Source organism: Urocampus carinirostris, chromosome 15, assembly GCF_059441175.1.
Source record: "Urocampus carinirostris isolate Australia breed hairy pipefish chromosome 15, RoL_Ucar_1.0, whole genome shotgun sequence".
In the NCBI taxonomy this organism is placed as follows: Eukaryota; Metazoa; Chordata; class Actinopteri; order Syngnathiformes; family Syngnathidae; genus Urocampus; species Urocampus carinirostris.
Genome location: NC_142363.1, coordinates 11,048,047 through 11,066,395, shown reverse-complemented (window position 1 = coordinate 11,066,395; position 18,349 = coordinate 11,048,047). Strand labels below are relative to the sequence as shown.

Here is an 18,349-nt window from a genome sequence, read left to right as displayed (position 1 = left end):
TATAATGTGAAAAATATAATAATAGTAATAATAATAATAATTTATCTTGATCTAATTTTATTTACAAAGGCCTTTTCAGCCAGTGAATTGCCACTCAAAATGCTGTGAAAACATTCAGTGTACAATAAGCCTATGAAATCCCCTCCTTCTTCCCAACCCAACAACGCAGAACACCTAATAACACACGATGGTTCAAATAAAATAAAGAGTAAATAAATAATAATAGAAACAAAAAATAAATATGGCAAGGCACAGACTGACCATGTGAGGAAAGAGACCTGGGATGGCAGCGGATGGGCATTGAACCAGACCCTACCAGTGTGCCTAAAGATGAAGAAACATTGAAATAATAAAAATAGTAAATACAATTTAAAAAGAACATCTGCAGAAAAAAAACATAAAAATGTGAAATCAAAAGTAAAATGTGTTACGTTAATAATAATAACCGCCGGTATTATATTAGGATCGCAGCTAAAGTAAATAGGTAAACAGAGCCAGTCAATCCAAGTGGATAAGTCCACTTAGCCTGCATGTGCACTTTTAGCTCATCCCGTACAAACCCTCACTAGACTGATCAAACAAGGAAAAAAACTGCCCCTAGTCCTCTTTGCAGCAACTTTTGCCACCCTCTTGTCACAAAAAGCAAATCTCCGTGACACGGGGCCCGATAAGCCTGTATGGTCTGATCTGGATCAGCGCACTTTTGGTCTTAAATAAGCAAAAAGTCAAATGACATCCTGCAAACGGAGGCAAACATGATGAAGCTGCACCTGCTTGCACGGCCCAAACATTTCGCTCTTGGTTCCCTTGTCACACGTCGGATTTAGCGAGATTTTTTTTCTAGGGAGGGGGGGAATCAGGTCAGTCACCTCCCCTCACACCCAAGAACCGACTCCAGTTTGGCCACATAACCCGCTCAACTGAATGGAGCCTTTGTGGTGATGACGCTTGGACGTGAGATTAATTCTACCATTGGGGCCTACACGCCTGGTTGAGGTATGAAAAACAGAGAGATATATGTAGTTAAATATAAATATGATAACAATAACGAAAAATATTGTGTAGGAACTCTAAAATATAAAATAATTTCATTATTTTTATCATCATTGTTATTGTTTTTGTTGATGATCACGTTTTCGATGATTAACCCATAGCGCGGTTAACGTGATATTGAATTCCCTGTAATAAATATGCAAATCCTGCAACGTTTACGTGAAACTGTTTCGTGCGCAACATCAAGTTTTAACCACGTTTTCATCGGTGTGCGCGCACCGGAACGACTTTCCCTTAATACTGTGCAAGGATCCACGGATTGAATGAAGAGATAGTCCATTGAAAGCAGTTGAATGCCATGACAACTAGGAACAAGCTCGGATTTATTCCAAACAGTTGGAAAGCAATTGTGCGCTGGGCGTCAATCATCTATTATTTGGGGGGCCTGAAATAAATGCAAAAACTGCGAGAGGCACAAAAGCTTCCAACAGGAGCCGGACATTTGTCTACATTTCCGCCATTGTCTGCAGCTTAGCAATCGGTTTGTATTTGTGTTTGCCCGGCTCCGACCACCCAGGATGCGGCTGGGGGAACTTGCTGAAAACGGGGAAACATTGTCACCCACGTCACATACTGGACGGAGGGAGTAGAGCTGCAGGAGGGAAAATATAAAGTATAAAACAATAACTAAAATAAAATACACAAAGAGTAAAACTGATAAATAGGTTGAAGAGTCATGTGTAGCCGTAAATGTTGTTTTTATTAGCTTTATTCAACCTGCATTATCACATAGGAAGATACAACATATTGATGTAAATAATTATTGCAAAGCCATGGCCTGCGTGCCAAATGAGGCCCTCCACGTCATTTGATTCGGCTTGCAAGAGATTAACATTTTGGATAGTTTAAAAGATTGCTTTGGTCAAAAACTACATTGACCACAATGCCTGTCGACTACGATACTTGTGAAGTATTGGCCAATATTTCTATATCACCAAAAGGTGGACTTGAGAAATAATGTCCAGGTTTTATTTTAATCTGTAATTTTTAGTTTACAGTGTTACATATTTTATATTTGCCTGGGCTATTTTTAATGCAATAGCCAAGCCAAGCCATGTTTTTACAGCCCTTAATCACCAATCATCAAAGGGCTTCACAGACCACATACTACAGACTACAGACTGTCTGAGACTTGAATAAATAATACTTTCCGATTTGCTTTACATGTAGGAGTAGTTACATGTTGGTTACATGCCAATTACATATAGCTGTATTTATAAGTTACATCAGCTTATTTAAGGACAGCCATGACGCCTATGAGGCCCTTGGTGAAAACAAGTTTGACACCACTAATGTAAAATATTAAAAATGAAAAAAAAAACATTGCAATGAATAAAAGGAAGGATATGCATCGAAACGTGTGTTCGTTCAAAGTCTACTCTCGTTTCTTTGTATGTAAATAGGAAGTTTAAAAAAAAAAGGGGGGGGGGGAATGGCCCTCCCAGTCTTTGTAATTAATTGACACGTTATACCACTCATCACGCACTGGAGCACCAATGGTAGATGATCGGAACTTACCCGCCCCCCCCCCCCCCCCCCCCCTAAAAAAAACCACACAATTTCACATCTGCAAACACTGTCTTCATCCACTTGACTCCTAAGACCCGCCCACACGTGGCCAACCTTTCGCGTGTTTTTACGCTTTTTCGCTGCAGGTTCATGCGCGCTCAGCAACCTTATATGGACGGATAGGACAAGGTAATGGCTTATTTGCCTCCTGCAACCCAGCCCCACCACTGCATCCATGAGCCGCTCGCTTAGCACTTGAAAGCCTATCAGGCATCCATCCCCCTCCCCTTGCACTGGACTCCCCGAAACCGAACCAGGAGATGCTTGCCCATAGCGGCTCCTCCGCATAGCCTCGACTCTCCTTTCCCCCCCAAATTCAGCTTATTTTCTCCTTCTTGTGTGTCTCTCTTCAAACAGCGGATTGTCCGGTGGAAAAAAGGTGCTGGTTCTGCAACTTTTTTTTTTTTGCATCGGTAGCCCCCCCATCAGAAAATGTCGTTGACCAACACAAAGACGGGCTTCTCTGTTAAGGACATTTTGGACCTTCCGGACACAAACGACGAGGAGGGATCTATCACCGGGGCGGAGGATGATACGGAGGGTTCGGAGAGTGCGTCCACGACAAAAAGCACGGGAGTTTTGGTGAAAAGTCCGCAGAACCTGGCTTTGAAGAATCCCTTTTATGACACGAGTGAAAATCCGTACACGCGATGGCTCGCCACCACAGACAGTATTCAATATTCATGTAAGTAGAGGCATTTTTATGATTAAATCAATGTCACCTTATTGTATACTTTTGTGGATAACATTTTGACAGTGTTCCTCCCGTTTCTCGCTGCAGTGCACGGCCTCTCTGCAAGTGCACCGGACTCAGCCAAATCCCCAGAACCGTCTGCGGATGACGAATCGCCGGATAACGACAAGGAAACATCCAGCAGCGGTGGAAGCGATTCAGGCAAAAAGCGCAAACGGCGGGTTCTCTTCTCCAAGGCGCAAACCTATGAGCTGGAGCGTCGCTTTCGACAACAGCGCTACCTGTCCGCCCCAGAGAGGGAACACCTGGCCAGTCTCATCCGCCTCACTCCCACCCAAGTCAAGATCTGGTTCCAGAACCACCGCTACAAAATGAAGCGGGCCCGGGCCGAGAAAGGTATGGAAGTGAGCCACCTGCCCTCCCCCAGGCGAGTGGCCGTACCGGTTTTAGTCCGGGACGGAAAGCCCTGTCACACCCTTAAAGCTCAGGACTTGGCGGCCACTTTTCAGGCCGGGATCCCTTTCACTGCGTACGGTGCGCAATCGCTGCAGCACATGCAGTATAATGCGCAATACGGCGCAGCGGCCACTACGCATTTCCCCACGGCGCATCATTTGGTGCAGACGCAACAGTGGACTTGGTAGGACGATATAGAAACTCGTTTTGGATGCGCATTTTATGCAATCCTCACCTCCAACACACGCACGAAAGCTTCTCCACTCCTTTACCCCCGCGATCCACGCACTATCGTACCATTTTTATTCGGGGCTCAACTGTGCACCGTGTTTACATGTTTTCGTTAAGAGAACTGGCTCCCCACAATTCCCAAACCCCCTTTCCCGAATAGATTTTATTGAGACTGTAAATGCTCTTCTTGTGGACATTTTTTTTGTAAAAGTATGTTGTGTGTTGATTGTAGATATTTTCTTCCCTCTCCCCCTTCTCCCTCGTGTTATTATCAGCACGTACGAACCACTTTATAATTATAGAAATGTTAATTTCTTGCTTCTTTTATGGACCGAAAAATATTTATGGCCATGAATAAACATTGGCAACTTTTCATTTTTTAATCTATTTGTTTTTTTAATCCAACAAATGCGTAAATGTGGTCATTCATAGCGTCACAAAACATATACATTTAAACGTTTTTTTTCCTCGAGATTATTCCGACTAAATCCAAGCAATCCCTAAAGCTTGAAGTCACTCGTGGAATGGGAGCAAAATCCACTCACTTAGTAGAAGAGGGCTTTTCAACACAAGAAGCTTTTATGTCAAAAGCTCTCCTTTTTGTTGGATTTGCACCCCAGCCTCGCTCGAGTCAGAGAAAAAAGTTCAGATAAATGCTCTGTTATCTTTTCGACGAACAAAAAGAAAATAAACAATCGATGACCCCGCAAGAACCCTCACACTTTCACACATTCCATTTAACCGCAAACGATGATAATTCCGTTCCTTGTCTGGCACAATCCTCGCCACCTGAAAGCTGAATAGTGGTCTTAGACTATGCCTTTTACGAAATTGACTCTTTTTTAAAAATACACCTGTTTTAAAAAAAGTACAACTCCCACTGTGGATTTAAAGTCAATATTTTGAGTAAATATTTCCTTTCACTAGTACAATTCATCGATCAGTTACAGGTTACGCCTGTAAGAAATTTGACTTCTAATTTAATTAATTTAATTCCCTTTTTTAAAGTGTGTGATAAGTATATTCTGTTTTAATATTTGACTCTGCAAAGGAGATCACTTAGGATGCTGGTTCGTTATTTTGACTCTTATACCTCATTGTGGTTTGTTATTTTATAACACTGTCGTTCTACAACAAAATAAAAAATAACCCTAGTTCATCATTTTTTGTTAAATATTCAAACGATGAACTACATAAATAAATTCAGGAAATGTGAAAATCCTGAAAATATTACAAACATTTTCATTCTGTATCTATTGCCACCACTTGCACAAATCTATAGATACGCCTGTAAGAAATTCGACGATTCATGTTGATGTGCATAGAAGAAAATAAACCCCAAAGTGGATTAAATATCTTGGGTAAATATAAGAGGGGGAAACAAGTCAATATTTCGCTTGTCCCCCTCTCGCACACAACACGGCTTAACAGATGTTCGAACCGCCCATATCATCACTGAACAAACAGCTAAATTGGGCAGATTTGCTAATTATTTACAAAATCAGGGGGGGGGGGGGGGTGTTAGTGTTTTCGGAAAATGTTTTGTGAGACCATCAAGTGCACTTTTAGGTCTTATGTAATTCTCCTGGTGGATCTTCATTATTATTTTAAAATTGAACATACAATTGCGGGACTCTTTTAATTTAGAATACCGTATCAAAACGAAGCAGAAAAACAACAGGCCAGGCTTGGTTCTGCTGCATTGTTACCAAGCAGCAGTGCAAGGATGTAAAAGAAGGCAAGAAAAAAAGTGTCAGAATTTGTCTGTGGTTTAAAATGTGAGAGAGATGCATCTTTGGGCTTTTTGTGCCGCCTGTCACTCGCTCTCATTGTGATCTTTTACTACACACGTCGCATCCCATATGGGCAGCTGTGCTCGGACAAGGAGGGTGGAGAGTTAAAAAAAAAAAAAGAATCTTCCACAAACCCTAAATTGTGTCACGCTTTCAAGTAAAGCATTGTTGTCCCTCCAAGAAAAAAACGAATTAAAAATGCGTGCTATATCTATTCTGGTCGGCCGAAAGAAGAAGCTCTATTCATAGATAACAGGCAGTCCTTCTTCTTTGATAGAGCCGAGCCAACAAGAGCCCTCTCATTTCTGCTCTGCCTCCATCCTCCTGTTTCCCGAATGTCAAAGGCGGATTATTGTCTCTCCAAAAAAAGCATTCGACAAAACTATTTTTAAAACCGGACAAAGTTCTTCCTTGTTTGCCCTCAATATCCGCACCCTGTATTATTTGCGCCCACCAAAAGCCAAGAATGAAAAACTCAAATCATTCACTCAATTTCTGCCACTTACCCTCTTTAACTTGGAACTGTTAAAACACATTTTAAATTGTTTTTTTTTTAATTATTCCTTACTTGCCTTCAAAATTTGCTCCCTGTAAGATTTTTGCCCACAAATAGGCAAAGATTAATGCATCAAACCGTTTATTCTTTTTCTGCCACATATCTTCTTTAGCTTGGATCTGTCAAAATAAATTCGATCAAATGTGGTAAAATATTACTTCAACAATGATTAGATGCTGTGTGCAACGGCTAGGGAACACTCATGTTGTCCTTTTTTTCTGAATACCCTCTGAGTATTTTCTAAAATAATAGAAAAATAAACGAAAAATACAATAAACCCCCGATTTGATGAGCTTGATTGAATTTAAATACCACATTTCATATTGCTTGAACAAACAAATTGTAGTTCACCACATGGTTCTCCATAGTCACTCTTTACCTTAATACTAAATTTTACGGAGAGAGAGAGAGGGCGATTTATACAGAATTACCCATTTACAATGTCGGATATAAAGTCCAATGTTATTTCCACATTTTCCTGCTGCGCAGATTGGCCTTAAAAAGAAATAAATGCAACGCCGATCTCAGTTGATTTCCGAATTTTTTTCAATTAATTCTTGGTTGACACTGATATTTGAATGTGCAATTGAAATTACACAGATACCACCATTTTATTTGTAGCCTAGGAGTACAATACTTGAGGAAAGGCGCACTTGGAACCCAGAAAATCTTCGTCATCCTGCCCATTTGAACCCCGACACAGATCCCCCCCCCCCCACCCCCCATCAAGCGCGTGGTCGAATAAACGAGGATTTCAAAGCCATAAAAAGCGGCGCCTTTTTCCCCATTTAAAGGAAGCAATCTGGGTTTTATTGCCTTAAAGGAGATCCAGATTAGATTTGCCACAGTTGCTGATATTAAAGAGAGTGAGTGAGTGATGGAGGATAGAAGGGAATTGAGTCGTTGCGCTTCATTACCACAAGATGACAGCAGAGGTCTTTGGTCTATTTACCTTTGCATGCATGCGTTTCATGTTTCCGTAGAGCAGTGGTTAGCGCATTCGCCTTACAAGCAAAAGGTCCCTGGTTCGACCGGGCGGAAACATATGTTTGCCTGGAGAGGGATGACCGATACCAGGCTGAACTTGCGCAAGACACACCGTCGGAAATGTTGCCCCTAAGGGATCCAACCAACCATGCATAGATATAGATATAAATATAGATATAGATATAGATATTAATATAGATATAGATATAGATATATATAGATGGATAGATGTGTTGATTTAAAATACTACTAAAATCTAATCTGCAAATATGACTGAGGTACTAAACTTTTCTGTTAAAATTGCTCAAAACGGAGAGACAAGGAGACATATCTGTATTCAGCCACAGTGTGGCGTCATAGGATAGGAGGAAAATATTTTCTGCAGGTTATTTCACTCCACTGAAACTGAACAATGGTATTGAAGTGTGGTCCTTCATAGAACGTTTTTTCTCAACCCGAATCCAGTTTAACAATAAGAATTTGATTCATGGTGGCTTTCACAATATTTTTGTTTTTTGGGGCTACCCTTAGCTGCAGAATGGCGGGCAATCATATCAATTCTGACTAGGTGAGACACATTTATGTAGGATACATTTTTCAAAAAGCAAACTAGTATTTAAAAATAAATGCTTACCTTGTAAGAGCATGTTGTCAGTTTAATATTGTTACCCCAAACACGATAATAGAACAACATTGTTGATTTCCAGGGTTGCAAAAAATGAGTTGAACACTTAAATCAAGACAGAAACCAAATTTAATTATAAAAGAACCCCAAATGGTCTGCACTAACTGAATTTAATTGATTTTGCTTGATTGCCCAACGTTTTCAAACATTGTATGCAACGAGTTTAGACAGGGCACTCTGGGGTAAACATGTAATAAAGATGGTATAGATAATAGAACGACAACAATAAGACCGTCAGGATAAATCCCAAACATATTTACAACGTTGTAATATTAGTGCAATGAAAAAGAATAATGCTTCATAACAATAGTGCAATGAGAAGAAGTGCAATAAAACTGAGCAGCAAAACAAAAACAAACAAAAAACAAAACAAAAAAAAACAAAAGCGAATACGATGTAATACATATGTTTTCACAGTTTTGTACGCTCAATTAGGGTGGTGATGGTCTCCGAGCCTGTGTGTCCTTGTTCTAAGGGACCTGTAGCGCTCACCAGAGGGCAACAGGTCAAAGAGGTGGTGGCTGGGTGGGAAGAGTATTTTATAATGTGTGCTGGCAATGTCCTAGAGACTGGTCAAAGAGCAGCCGATGATTTTCTGCAAAATGCCAAGGAGATTATGTTACTATAGAGAGATATCCGATGAATTATGTTTGTATGCTTGTTCTTTGATTTTTGTTTATTATTCCAATCAAGATTTTTTTTGTTATTTTTAATGAACCAAGTTTTTTTTTACCATTGGGAGGCGCTAAATAAGACACACAGTCCTTTTATCCCGCTCACACACTCACACCACAAGGCATACGCATGGTGATATGACGTCAAATAGAAAGCATGCATTTGGGTGGTGAGCAGGTGCCGACAGGGGGCCTCGTTGTGTTGAAAGAGGAAAAAGGAGGGACGGTGCATGAACAGACTCTAACATGATGAATAGACGCAAGCAAGTCTTTATCTGGAAGAGTTCAAAGCTTTATATCAGGTCAGAAAAGACCGAATGCATATTCAAACTCAACAAAACTGAGAGGTAAGACATGTAACGTTGCACAATAAGGTCCAGGGTTTCCCGTGTCGGAAAGATGAATAAATCTGAGAAAAGTCAATGACTAACTTTTCAAAGCTTTGGAGAAGAAGGTGAAGGAGCCAAGAAAAACGGAATGCAGGCGAAGATGCGTTCCGAGATGAACCTGTGGGGCTTCTCAGACACCAAGAAAGAAGAAGCCAAGAACTGCAGCGAGATCTTCGTGATGTTTGCATCAGTTAAATAACACTTTTTGCTCATGGCTGTTATTTCAAACAGTAGTCGGCAACCACTGGTTGCAACCTGCGGGTTATTTGGTACCTGGCCCTACAAAAAGAAAAAAAGGTTGCCTTATACTGTGCTCATGCCGTATATATACTTGTACAATGTGCATTTTGTTTAATCTGAAGAAGAACATACAAATTGACTGCTTCTTGTACATGAAGTTTTACGGCACTATATTACCGTATTTGAGCAATCATTGATCAGTCAAATATTATTCCTGACTATATTTGCTTAACAGGAATTGAACCTGGTTCCTAACAGTAAGAGTGGCATATTTCAACCACAAGGCTACTTTGGATGTAGATGACCTGGGAAAATGTTTAAGACTTTATCTCATATTCACACTATTTTTAGTACCACATTGAATACATGGAGCCATGTTTAAAATACATTTTTGACAACGTAAACAATGAACACAATACAACCATAAAATGTACAATGTATTTCCTAAATGTCTTTCAAAGTCCAATATATTATCATAGATACACTAAGTTGCTTCCCTCTTCGTGCTTTTTTGTATTGATATATATCTTTCAGCATGGTACTGTGACTAAATATGGGGTGAAAAAGAGATAAAATCTAATACATTTTCCTATGTCATTTACATCACTAGTGGACTAGTGATTGCAAAGTGGATTTAGGTGTATTAGTAATATTGTTATTATGACTAATGTTATTATTGGGCTGGGCCGCAAGAATATTGTCAGACATAAGACTGGTCTGTTGCACAGAAAAGGTTGGAGAGCTCTGATTCAAAAGGCATTTATCAACCTGATTTAAAATCTAAAGTTTCACAGAGGAAACATACATACATCTCAGTGACGTGTGTTGAAGGTTCATGTCTTGTGAGGCTCAGTCGGATTTCCAAATAAATGAACCTACATCTTATTCACAACTTGATTGGAAGAGCAATAAAACAATGTTTAAAATGTAGCATTTAGAATTAAACGTTTTTGTCTTACCTCAACTTCAACGGCTTCTTTAGAATTAAATTATCAATAGTTACATAACCCTCCATTATGAAAAAAGGCCATACAACGAGAAAAATATACAGAATGGCTTGACTTGGTCTTAACTTGCTAGAACTATCACTAGTTAAAGTTTTTGGTCTCACTATTGCCCTCTGCCGTGAGGCAAACCAATTGCGTGCATCACCCTCCATCTGCAGATTTTCTGCACAGTAATATGTTACATACTAATTGTATTCATAGAGATAGATAGATAGATAGATAGATAGATAGATAGATAGATAGATAGATAGATAGATAGATAGATAGATAGATAGATAGATAGATAGATAGATAGATAGATAGATAGATAGATAGATAGATAGATAGATAGATAGATAGATAGATAGATGGATAGATAGATACTTTATTCATCCCCGTAGGGAAATTCACACTTCCAGCAGTCTACCCTGTTGTTTATTAACAGATTAACATGATGCCCTAGGGGTGCTTGTAGCGGAGTGGATGATGTCACACGCCAGTCCAAAAGTTCGACATCCCTGCGGCAGATGGAAATCTTTTTCTTTGTGTCCAGGGATACACCACCTCCACCATATTATTCATTATGTAAAGTGTGAATTCTGGAATTTGAAAATGTGAAATACAAAAATTGTGTTGATAAATGGTAGACATTTAAGATTGAATAAATATAACCGTATGACATGTTTTTGATTTTATGTTTCCATGAAAGGTGAAGCACAGCCTCACCTGCCTCCCCTGACTGTGTGACACTCATATATTTAGTATAGGCTGTGCAGTGACGTTCCCAGAATTTTTGCCATATTTTGTTTCCTGCAAAAAATTTTCTATATTATTATCCATCCATCCATCCATTATCTGCACCACTTCTCCTCAATAGGGTCGCGGAGGTGCTGGAGCCCATCCCAGCTATTTTCGGGCAGTGGGCAGGGGGACACCCCGAACTGGTTGCCAGCCAGTTTCAGATTACACAGAGACAGACAACTCACTCGCTCATTCACACTTAGGGACAGTTTGGACCAGCCAATTAACCTGACATGCATGTTTTTGTAATGTGGGGGGAAAGCGGAGTGCCCGGAGGAAAACCAGGCAAACACGGGGAGAACATGAAAACTCCACACAGGAGGTTCGATCTCATGACCTCAGAACTGTGCCGCACACGAGCTAACCACTGCGCTGCCATGCTGCTTCAATATGATTATACTCTGAAAAAAACAAAACAATATTTATGTCACTTAAAAATGTTTGACTATCTCAGGGCTTCCCAACTTTTTTCAAACCATGGCGCCCTTTTTGATTAAAAAACTCGAGGTGCAAAGTCCATCGAGTATATTCTAAAATTTATTCCTCGTTATGAATTCATTTTTTCAAAGGTTAGAGTGTCACGAGGCGTGGTGGAGTGGAAGGGGTGACCGGACCGGAACGGAGGCAGGAGGCAGGAAGGGAGAACTCAATTGCGTAACGATCCAAAACTTTTATTCACCAAAATAAAAGTTGTCCAAAACTCTGGGACATGACAAAACAAACAGTTGTTTCTTCCAACTCAACTAAACAGGACAAGGCTTCACAGAACGGACAATGTTTTAAACTAATACAGGACAAGGCATAACAGACCGGGGAATGTGTAATGAGCCAGCGCCCGCCAAACCCACAACCCAGCCTTAAGTAGCAGACCAGCAATCAGCTGATCTGCTACAGCTTGAGTTCGGGGGCGCGGCAGACTGGTCGCCACGGCGACCGTGACATAGAGAGAATGTGTGTATCATTCGACCGCTAGAGGTCACTGTATGTTGTAGTGTAGCTGAAAATAAATGCTAAAAAGCAACAAGGAAATATACAAACAACAGAGACTCCAAGTGACCAAAACTTGCCATTTTAGCTCTCATTTATTAGCCCAGCCTTTTTGATGCTTTTGTATATTGGTAGCAGCAAGATGAGGAACAATAATGTCATTTTCCTTTAAGTGGGGCTCATATAATAATTTCTCGACTTACGAGATTTAAAAAAACAAACACATTTATATGATAATTTATGTGTTGTTGCTTATCAATAAATATAGATTGTTTTCACATTTAATGAGGTTTTTTTAACAATAGTAGGCGCTAAATATTACACACTGTACCTTCAAATTCTCAGGCTCCGTACATTGACAGTATGAGGCAGGGACCGGGAACCTATGGCTCACCAGCCATACGTGGGTCTTTTCGCGGGTACATATGGCTGGAAGGTAAAACGAAAAGAACCAGCAATTATTTTCTTGCCACTCTCTGGGATAATTCTTGCACGTCCAAAGCCGAGGCAATACTAAGGGCTGCTAGGGTTCAGTCTAGTATATACAGTGGGACCTCGCTACTTCGCGGTTCGACGTTCGCGGCTTCAGAGCTTCGCGGTCTGTAATGGTTATTATTTTTAAAAATTATTATTATTTTTTTTATTTATTTTAAAGAGGCGTCGCTACTTCGCAAATTTTCACTTTTTGTGGGTTTTTTCGGCGAAACGTCAGCGGACGCGGGATAAGGCGGCCGGCTGGATGGGACGGGTCCGGGGGGCGGGGGTCACTCCCGGGCCGCGCGATGGAGCGAGTTCGGCGGACGCGGCGTCACACGGCGCGACGCGAGCAAGGCGGCGGGCGTGATCGGGCTACCCCCGTAACTGGGGGGAGCCCGCTCGTCCGACGACCCCAGTAGCGCGGCGCGACGACAGGAGGCCGTGCGCGGGACCCCCATAACTGTGTCGGTGTCGTGCGTATCGCGCCCGAAAGTAAGGGTTCGCTCGTGGGAGCGACCAAAGGGCACCCGCGGTGCGGCGCAAGTATAAACCGATCGTCCCGGGCGGACATAAAATCGCCCAGCTGTACGACTCTTAGCGGTGGATCACTCGGCTCGTGCGTCGATGAAGAACGCAGCTAGCTGCGAGAACTAATGTGATTTGCAGCTGCGATTGGCTGGCAACGAATTCAGGGTGTCCCCTGCCCACTGCCCGGAGATGGCTGGGATGGGCTCCAGCCCCCCCGCGACCCTAATAAGGATAAGCGGTGCAGATAATGAGATGAGATGAGATTTTTTTTTTTTGAAGGGGCGTCGCTACTTCGCAGATTTTCACTTTTAGCGGGTGGTTTTGGTCTCCATTAACCGGGTCTAAAAAATAATACCGTAAATTCCGGACTATAAGCCGCTACTTTTTTCCCAAACGTTCAACCCTGCGGCTTATTCAGTGATGCGGGATGACGGGAAGTGGGGACCGGTAAAGGTGAGTGTTTGTGGACACGGCAGACAATAATGGATATATATATTTCCCACCCTAACCTTTGGAAATATACACTTTTTTTCCTTGGATTACTTTTAACGGGACCCGGACTCTGCAGGTCAGCATTAAATGTTAAGTACCGGTATCATTTTCCGTTAATTTGCCGGCTGTGGATTTTAAACTGTGCACTATATGTTCAATTTAGATCACGGGACTCAAAGTAGGGGTTGGCTTAATATTGTGATTGTGTTACATGTTTTAATATGGGCGCATGCGGCTTATATACAGGTGCGGCTTGTGAAAGTACAAAATCGGTTATCCTCTTAAAATGTGGTGGGTGCGGCCTATAATCAGGTGCGCTCTATAGTCCGGAATTTACGGTAATTAATTTTTTCTTTTTCTTTTTTTTTTTCTTTTTGAAGGGTCGTCGCTACTTCCCAGATTTTCACTTTTTGCAGGTGGTTTTGTTCCCCAAAACCAGGTCTAAAAAATAATAATTCCGCTTCATCTGGAGGGACGAAAGCATGACCAACTTGGGTGCAGAGGTGCCTAACTTGTTTGGGTGTTTGGGCAAATGGGTTGGCCATGGTCCAAAAAATGTTTTTTTTTTTTTTAATTTCCTTTTTATTTTCTCTGTTATTGTATGTGTGTGTCTTGCTGTCGGTCACCCATCTAGAGCGATATGACCAAGGTAGATAGATAGATAAATAGAAAAAATAATCATTTAAAAAAAAAGAACAATTTTTTTTTTCTTTTTGAAGGGTCGTCGCTACTTCGCAGATTTTCACTTTTTGCGGGTGGTTTTGTTCCCCATTAACCGGGTCTAAAAAATGAATGATTAATTATTTTTTTGAAGGTGCGCCGCTATTTCGCGGATTTTCACTTATCGCGGGTGGTTTTGGTCCCCATTAACCGCGATAACCGAGGTCCCACTGTATAGTAAACATTTTTCACTACAGTAGACGGTCAGAGTATGACACCAATATACCCCATTTTGGCTGTAAATTCCGCTCAGAAAATGCTGGTGAATTCGCCACTCTAGGAGGCAAGAAGAAATCTGCAAGCTCGAGAGCGTTCCGCTTTCTGTGCTGTGGAATGCTCTGCCTCCGGAGATAAGATCTGCAACCTCAATGGAACTTTTTAAATCTAGACTTAAGAGCCACTTTTACTCAATAGCTTATGATTAATGCCCACCTTTAATTTTCTGTTAATGTCCTTTCCGGCTGCCTGGCTCGTGGTGAAATGAGGGAGAAAGACGTATTGAGATGAGTTAACAGAGGACTTGAAGCATGTCAACATCTGCATTGATCAGCCGGCAGAGATGGGAAGCTGCGTCTTTGTTATCATGAACTTTTATGACAGTTATAAAAGCTCTAGGCGTCGTTGCTGTCATGTTCTTCTTATGGATGTTCAGAAAGAAGGAGGAATGAAAACTATGGAGACGCAACGTAACTCAACTGCACCATTATTTTTTTCATTGTTGAGCCAAGCCTATCGCGAGGTTTTTGGTTTCCAGATACAAGTAGCAGCAAGAGGCTGGACACTCCTGTCAGTGAGCCTCATATCATGTACAATTTTTCTTGACCAACGAGTATGAAAAAAATGCAGGTTTATGTGATAGTTCATGTATTTTTGTCACGGTGGACCATTGCCCTCATTTGGGCCCACCCGTTTGGCGCCAGCTGCTGCTCGTTGCCTGATTGGTTTCCCTCCTATTTAAACTCAACTTTCTCATTCACTCCTTGTCAGTCCATCAACGAACCTCTGCACTTGCAAGACTTGTATTTTGACACTGTCCTATATCCTGCTCGTGTATCCAGTGTCCGGTATCGATCCCATCAGTCTCACCCTGTCCAGTATCTTGCTCCAGTCTCCAGTATCCGGTATGGATCCTGCCTGTCGCGTCCTGTCCGATATCTCACTCCAGTCTCCAGTATCCGGTATCGATCCCGTCCGTTCCGTCCTGTCCTGTATCTTGCTCGTATATCCAGTATCTGGTATCGATCTCGTCTGTTCCGTCCGGTCTGGTTTCTGCTCATGTATCCTGTATCTGGTATCAATCTCGTCTGTTTTTGGCTTCCTGTTTTTCCGAGCCTGACTTCTCTGTCTCACTTCTTCCGCCCAGCGATCGCAAAATCACTGGCGTTTGTGTTCGCGGGCATGACTGCCACATTCCCGTAAAATAAAGCTTGTGTGAAAGCGCTACGCGTCTGGGTCCTCCGTCTGTTCGGGTTCTGACAATTTTTGCTGATTATTTATATTAAAATTGTTTTTTTTAATGAATGATTTTCTCACTACTAGGATATGCTAAATAATGCACACTCTCCCTTTTAATATACTTTAAAGGAAGTTTAGCTTTTAGTGGACCATATAGTTATTAGTGATAATAAAATGGCAGGAATGAACTGATGGTGGTGGTACGTCAAGTCAGAACAATCTAATGCTGCAAACACGTCACACAGTAAAGGTAAAACCATAATAATGGAAAATCAAACTCTTGCCTACAAAGCTTAGTGCTATCCAATCGACACGAGGGACAAACAAATTGAATGTCACACACAAATCACTTGTTTACAAGTTAAAAGAGATCAACTCAAGTAAGTTGGTTCTGTAGTGTTACCAGAGTATTACATAGGCCACATAGGCTAGCAGCTAACAAAAAGATGGAAGCAGAGGGAAACACGAACCCTGAGATGTTATTTTGGTTTTAAAGTGCCCTTTAGGCGAAACATAAAACACACTTTTGGTCGTTTTGGCAGAAAAAATGTTGGTGCTGAAAAGACCCTACTGATGATAAGTAGTGCAGGAGATGGATGGGCAGAGGGATCAGTTATCAGGGTTCCCCATCCATTAAATATTTGTCCAGGGACCTGGTTGAATTTAACCCATGATTGTCAAAATTGTCTCTCGAAAACTTTTTTTCTCTCTATTCATGACGAGTTCAAGAAAGACTGAGATTATAAAAATCCATTAGCAACCATGTAATATTTCATGATTGTCTATGAGCATGTTTCTCCAGCTAATTTCCAACTAACTTTTGGATTCAACCAGGAACCGAATCTTAATAAGTTCCGCAGTCATCTCTTACAAAAATAATTATTATTTCTTACTGCCGTATAATTTACCTACTATTGACATGTAGTTGAACCTGAAGCTGCCTCAGAAGTGGGCAATTAATCAGTACCTGTGAAGAAGCTCTCACTTCCAAAAAGATTGGTGAACACCATAAAACTCTCACTCCCATGTCAATCAATCTATCCGCTATCCTCACTTGGGTCGCGGGGGCGCCCTAAGCCCATTCCAGCTATATTTGGGCATTGGGCAGGGGACCCCCTGTACTGGTTGCCAGCCAGTCACAGAACACATAACCACATACAACATACTTTCTCATTCACACCGGAGAGGCCAGAAGAAACCCAAGCAAGCACTGAGAGAACATGCAAACTTCACACAGGAAGGCTGCGGTAGCTGGAATTGAACACTGGACCTCCGCACGGTGGGGCTGCGTGCTAATCACCCAGGCGCTGTGCCCCCTCTCATGTTGTATTGCTTAATTGATGCTTTGGTTCAAGGTACATTTTACTATTATCAACTTGAAATTGATACAGCAAAAATGTGATAGCAAATACGGTATGCAGTCTTCAATTAAGCGCATGCATTTGTTAAAAATTGTCATGTGAATTGTGTTTGTGACATGGCGGTGTGTGTTTATGAGGGGGGGATTCATTTATGGTGTGTTAAAGAAACATATGTAACAATGGCGTATTTATGTGAAGTATGGAATTAGTTGTTAGTGCCTTAGATTTAGGACATTAGCAAGTTTATTTTCCCTTTTATTGGCCTTAATAAAAGGCTATTTTATTTTTCACTCTAACTTAACTTTTGTTTGATACGTTTCAAGGTACCTTAGGAATTAAGATAAGCAAGCGGTCATTGAAAAAAGGATAGAATCGTTGGCAAAACTTGAAACTGAATGGCTCATGGTGTTTAGGTCAGATACATGATTACATACTGTACCTGTCAACTTCAGCCGAATGCTCTCCTTGTTAATGATTGTGATTGCCCTTATTAAGTCGAAAAAAAAACTTTCAAACACAACGCAGCAACCTATTCACTCATAGCGAGACAGATTACCGTAAATTCCGGACTCTAAGCCGCTACTTTTTTCCCCAAATGTTCAGCCCTGCGGCCAATTTATGGAATTTTTCTAACGGCCACCGGCGGCGCTGGGGTATAAAAGGAATGATTAAGACAAGTAGAATATGTGCGCCAAGAAAGACTACAACCTCTAAGTATAAGCATACATTGTCTGTGAAGTTAAGGTACATACCAACAATGAGGATGCAATTACGGGATGCAATTTTTTAAACAGGCACGTTTGATACATTGGAGCGTGATCCTAACTAGCGTGTTGGTTCCTTTCAAAGGCACGGTTTGGGATTAGAGTTATTTTATTATTATTTAAGCTTTGAAAACTCTCTCGGTGTACCGTCTTTCTTCGTAAATATGTGTAACCATGTATAATATGTATTTGCAACTGTATATTTTTGTAATGTATTTATTTTAGAGATTTATTCTGTTATGTGTTCGACGGACGAATCAAAAAGAAAGGGCGGAGCAAACGCGGGCTGGTAAAGCTGAGTTACCGGTAGATCTGTCTGTTGTTGCAGCGGACAAACGTGGATACATATTTTTCCCACCCTTAACTTTGGAAATATACATTTTGTTTCCTTGGATTACTTTCAACGGGACCCGGACTTTACAAGTCTGCATCATACCTTAATAACTGGTAT

General features: G+C 41.2%; 1 protein-coding gene and 1 pseudogene across 3 annotated transcripts; both read left to right on the top strand.

The window, feature by feature from the left end:
• The first annotated feature begins 872 nt into the window (after positions 1–872).
• Positions 873–6,756, top strand: nkx2.2a (NK2 homeobox 2a). 3 transcript variants are annotated; one of them, XM_088354294.1, is made up of 3 exons: positions 873–996; positions 2,980–3,307; positions 3,380–6,756. In XM_088354294.1, the coding sequence occupies exons 2-3, from the start codon at positions 3,055–3,057 to the stop codon at positions 3,958–3,960; spliced, it is 834 nt and encodes a 277-aa protein (XP_088210420.1). In that variant the 5' UTR covers positions 873–996; positions 2,980–3,054; the 3' UTR covers positions 3,961–6,756. The 3 variants fall into 3 exon arrangements, with proteins under 3 accessions (XP_088210420.1, XP_088210419.1, XP_088210422.1); XM_088354293.1 differs by lacking the exon at positions 873–996 and having other exon boundaries at positions 2,664–3,307; XM_088354296.1 differs by lacking the exon at positions 873–996 and having other exon boundaries at positions 2,664–3,307; positions 3,404–6,754.
• A 6,411-nt stretch (positions 6,757–13,167) lies between these two features.
• LOC148351542 (5.8S ribosomal RNA) lies at positions 13,168–13,313 on the top strand (annotated as a pseudogene).
• Positions 13,314–18,349: the final 5,036 nt, after the last annotated feature.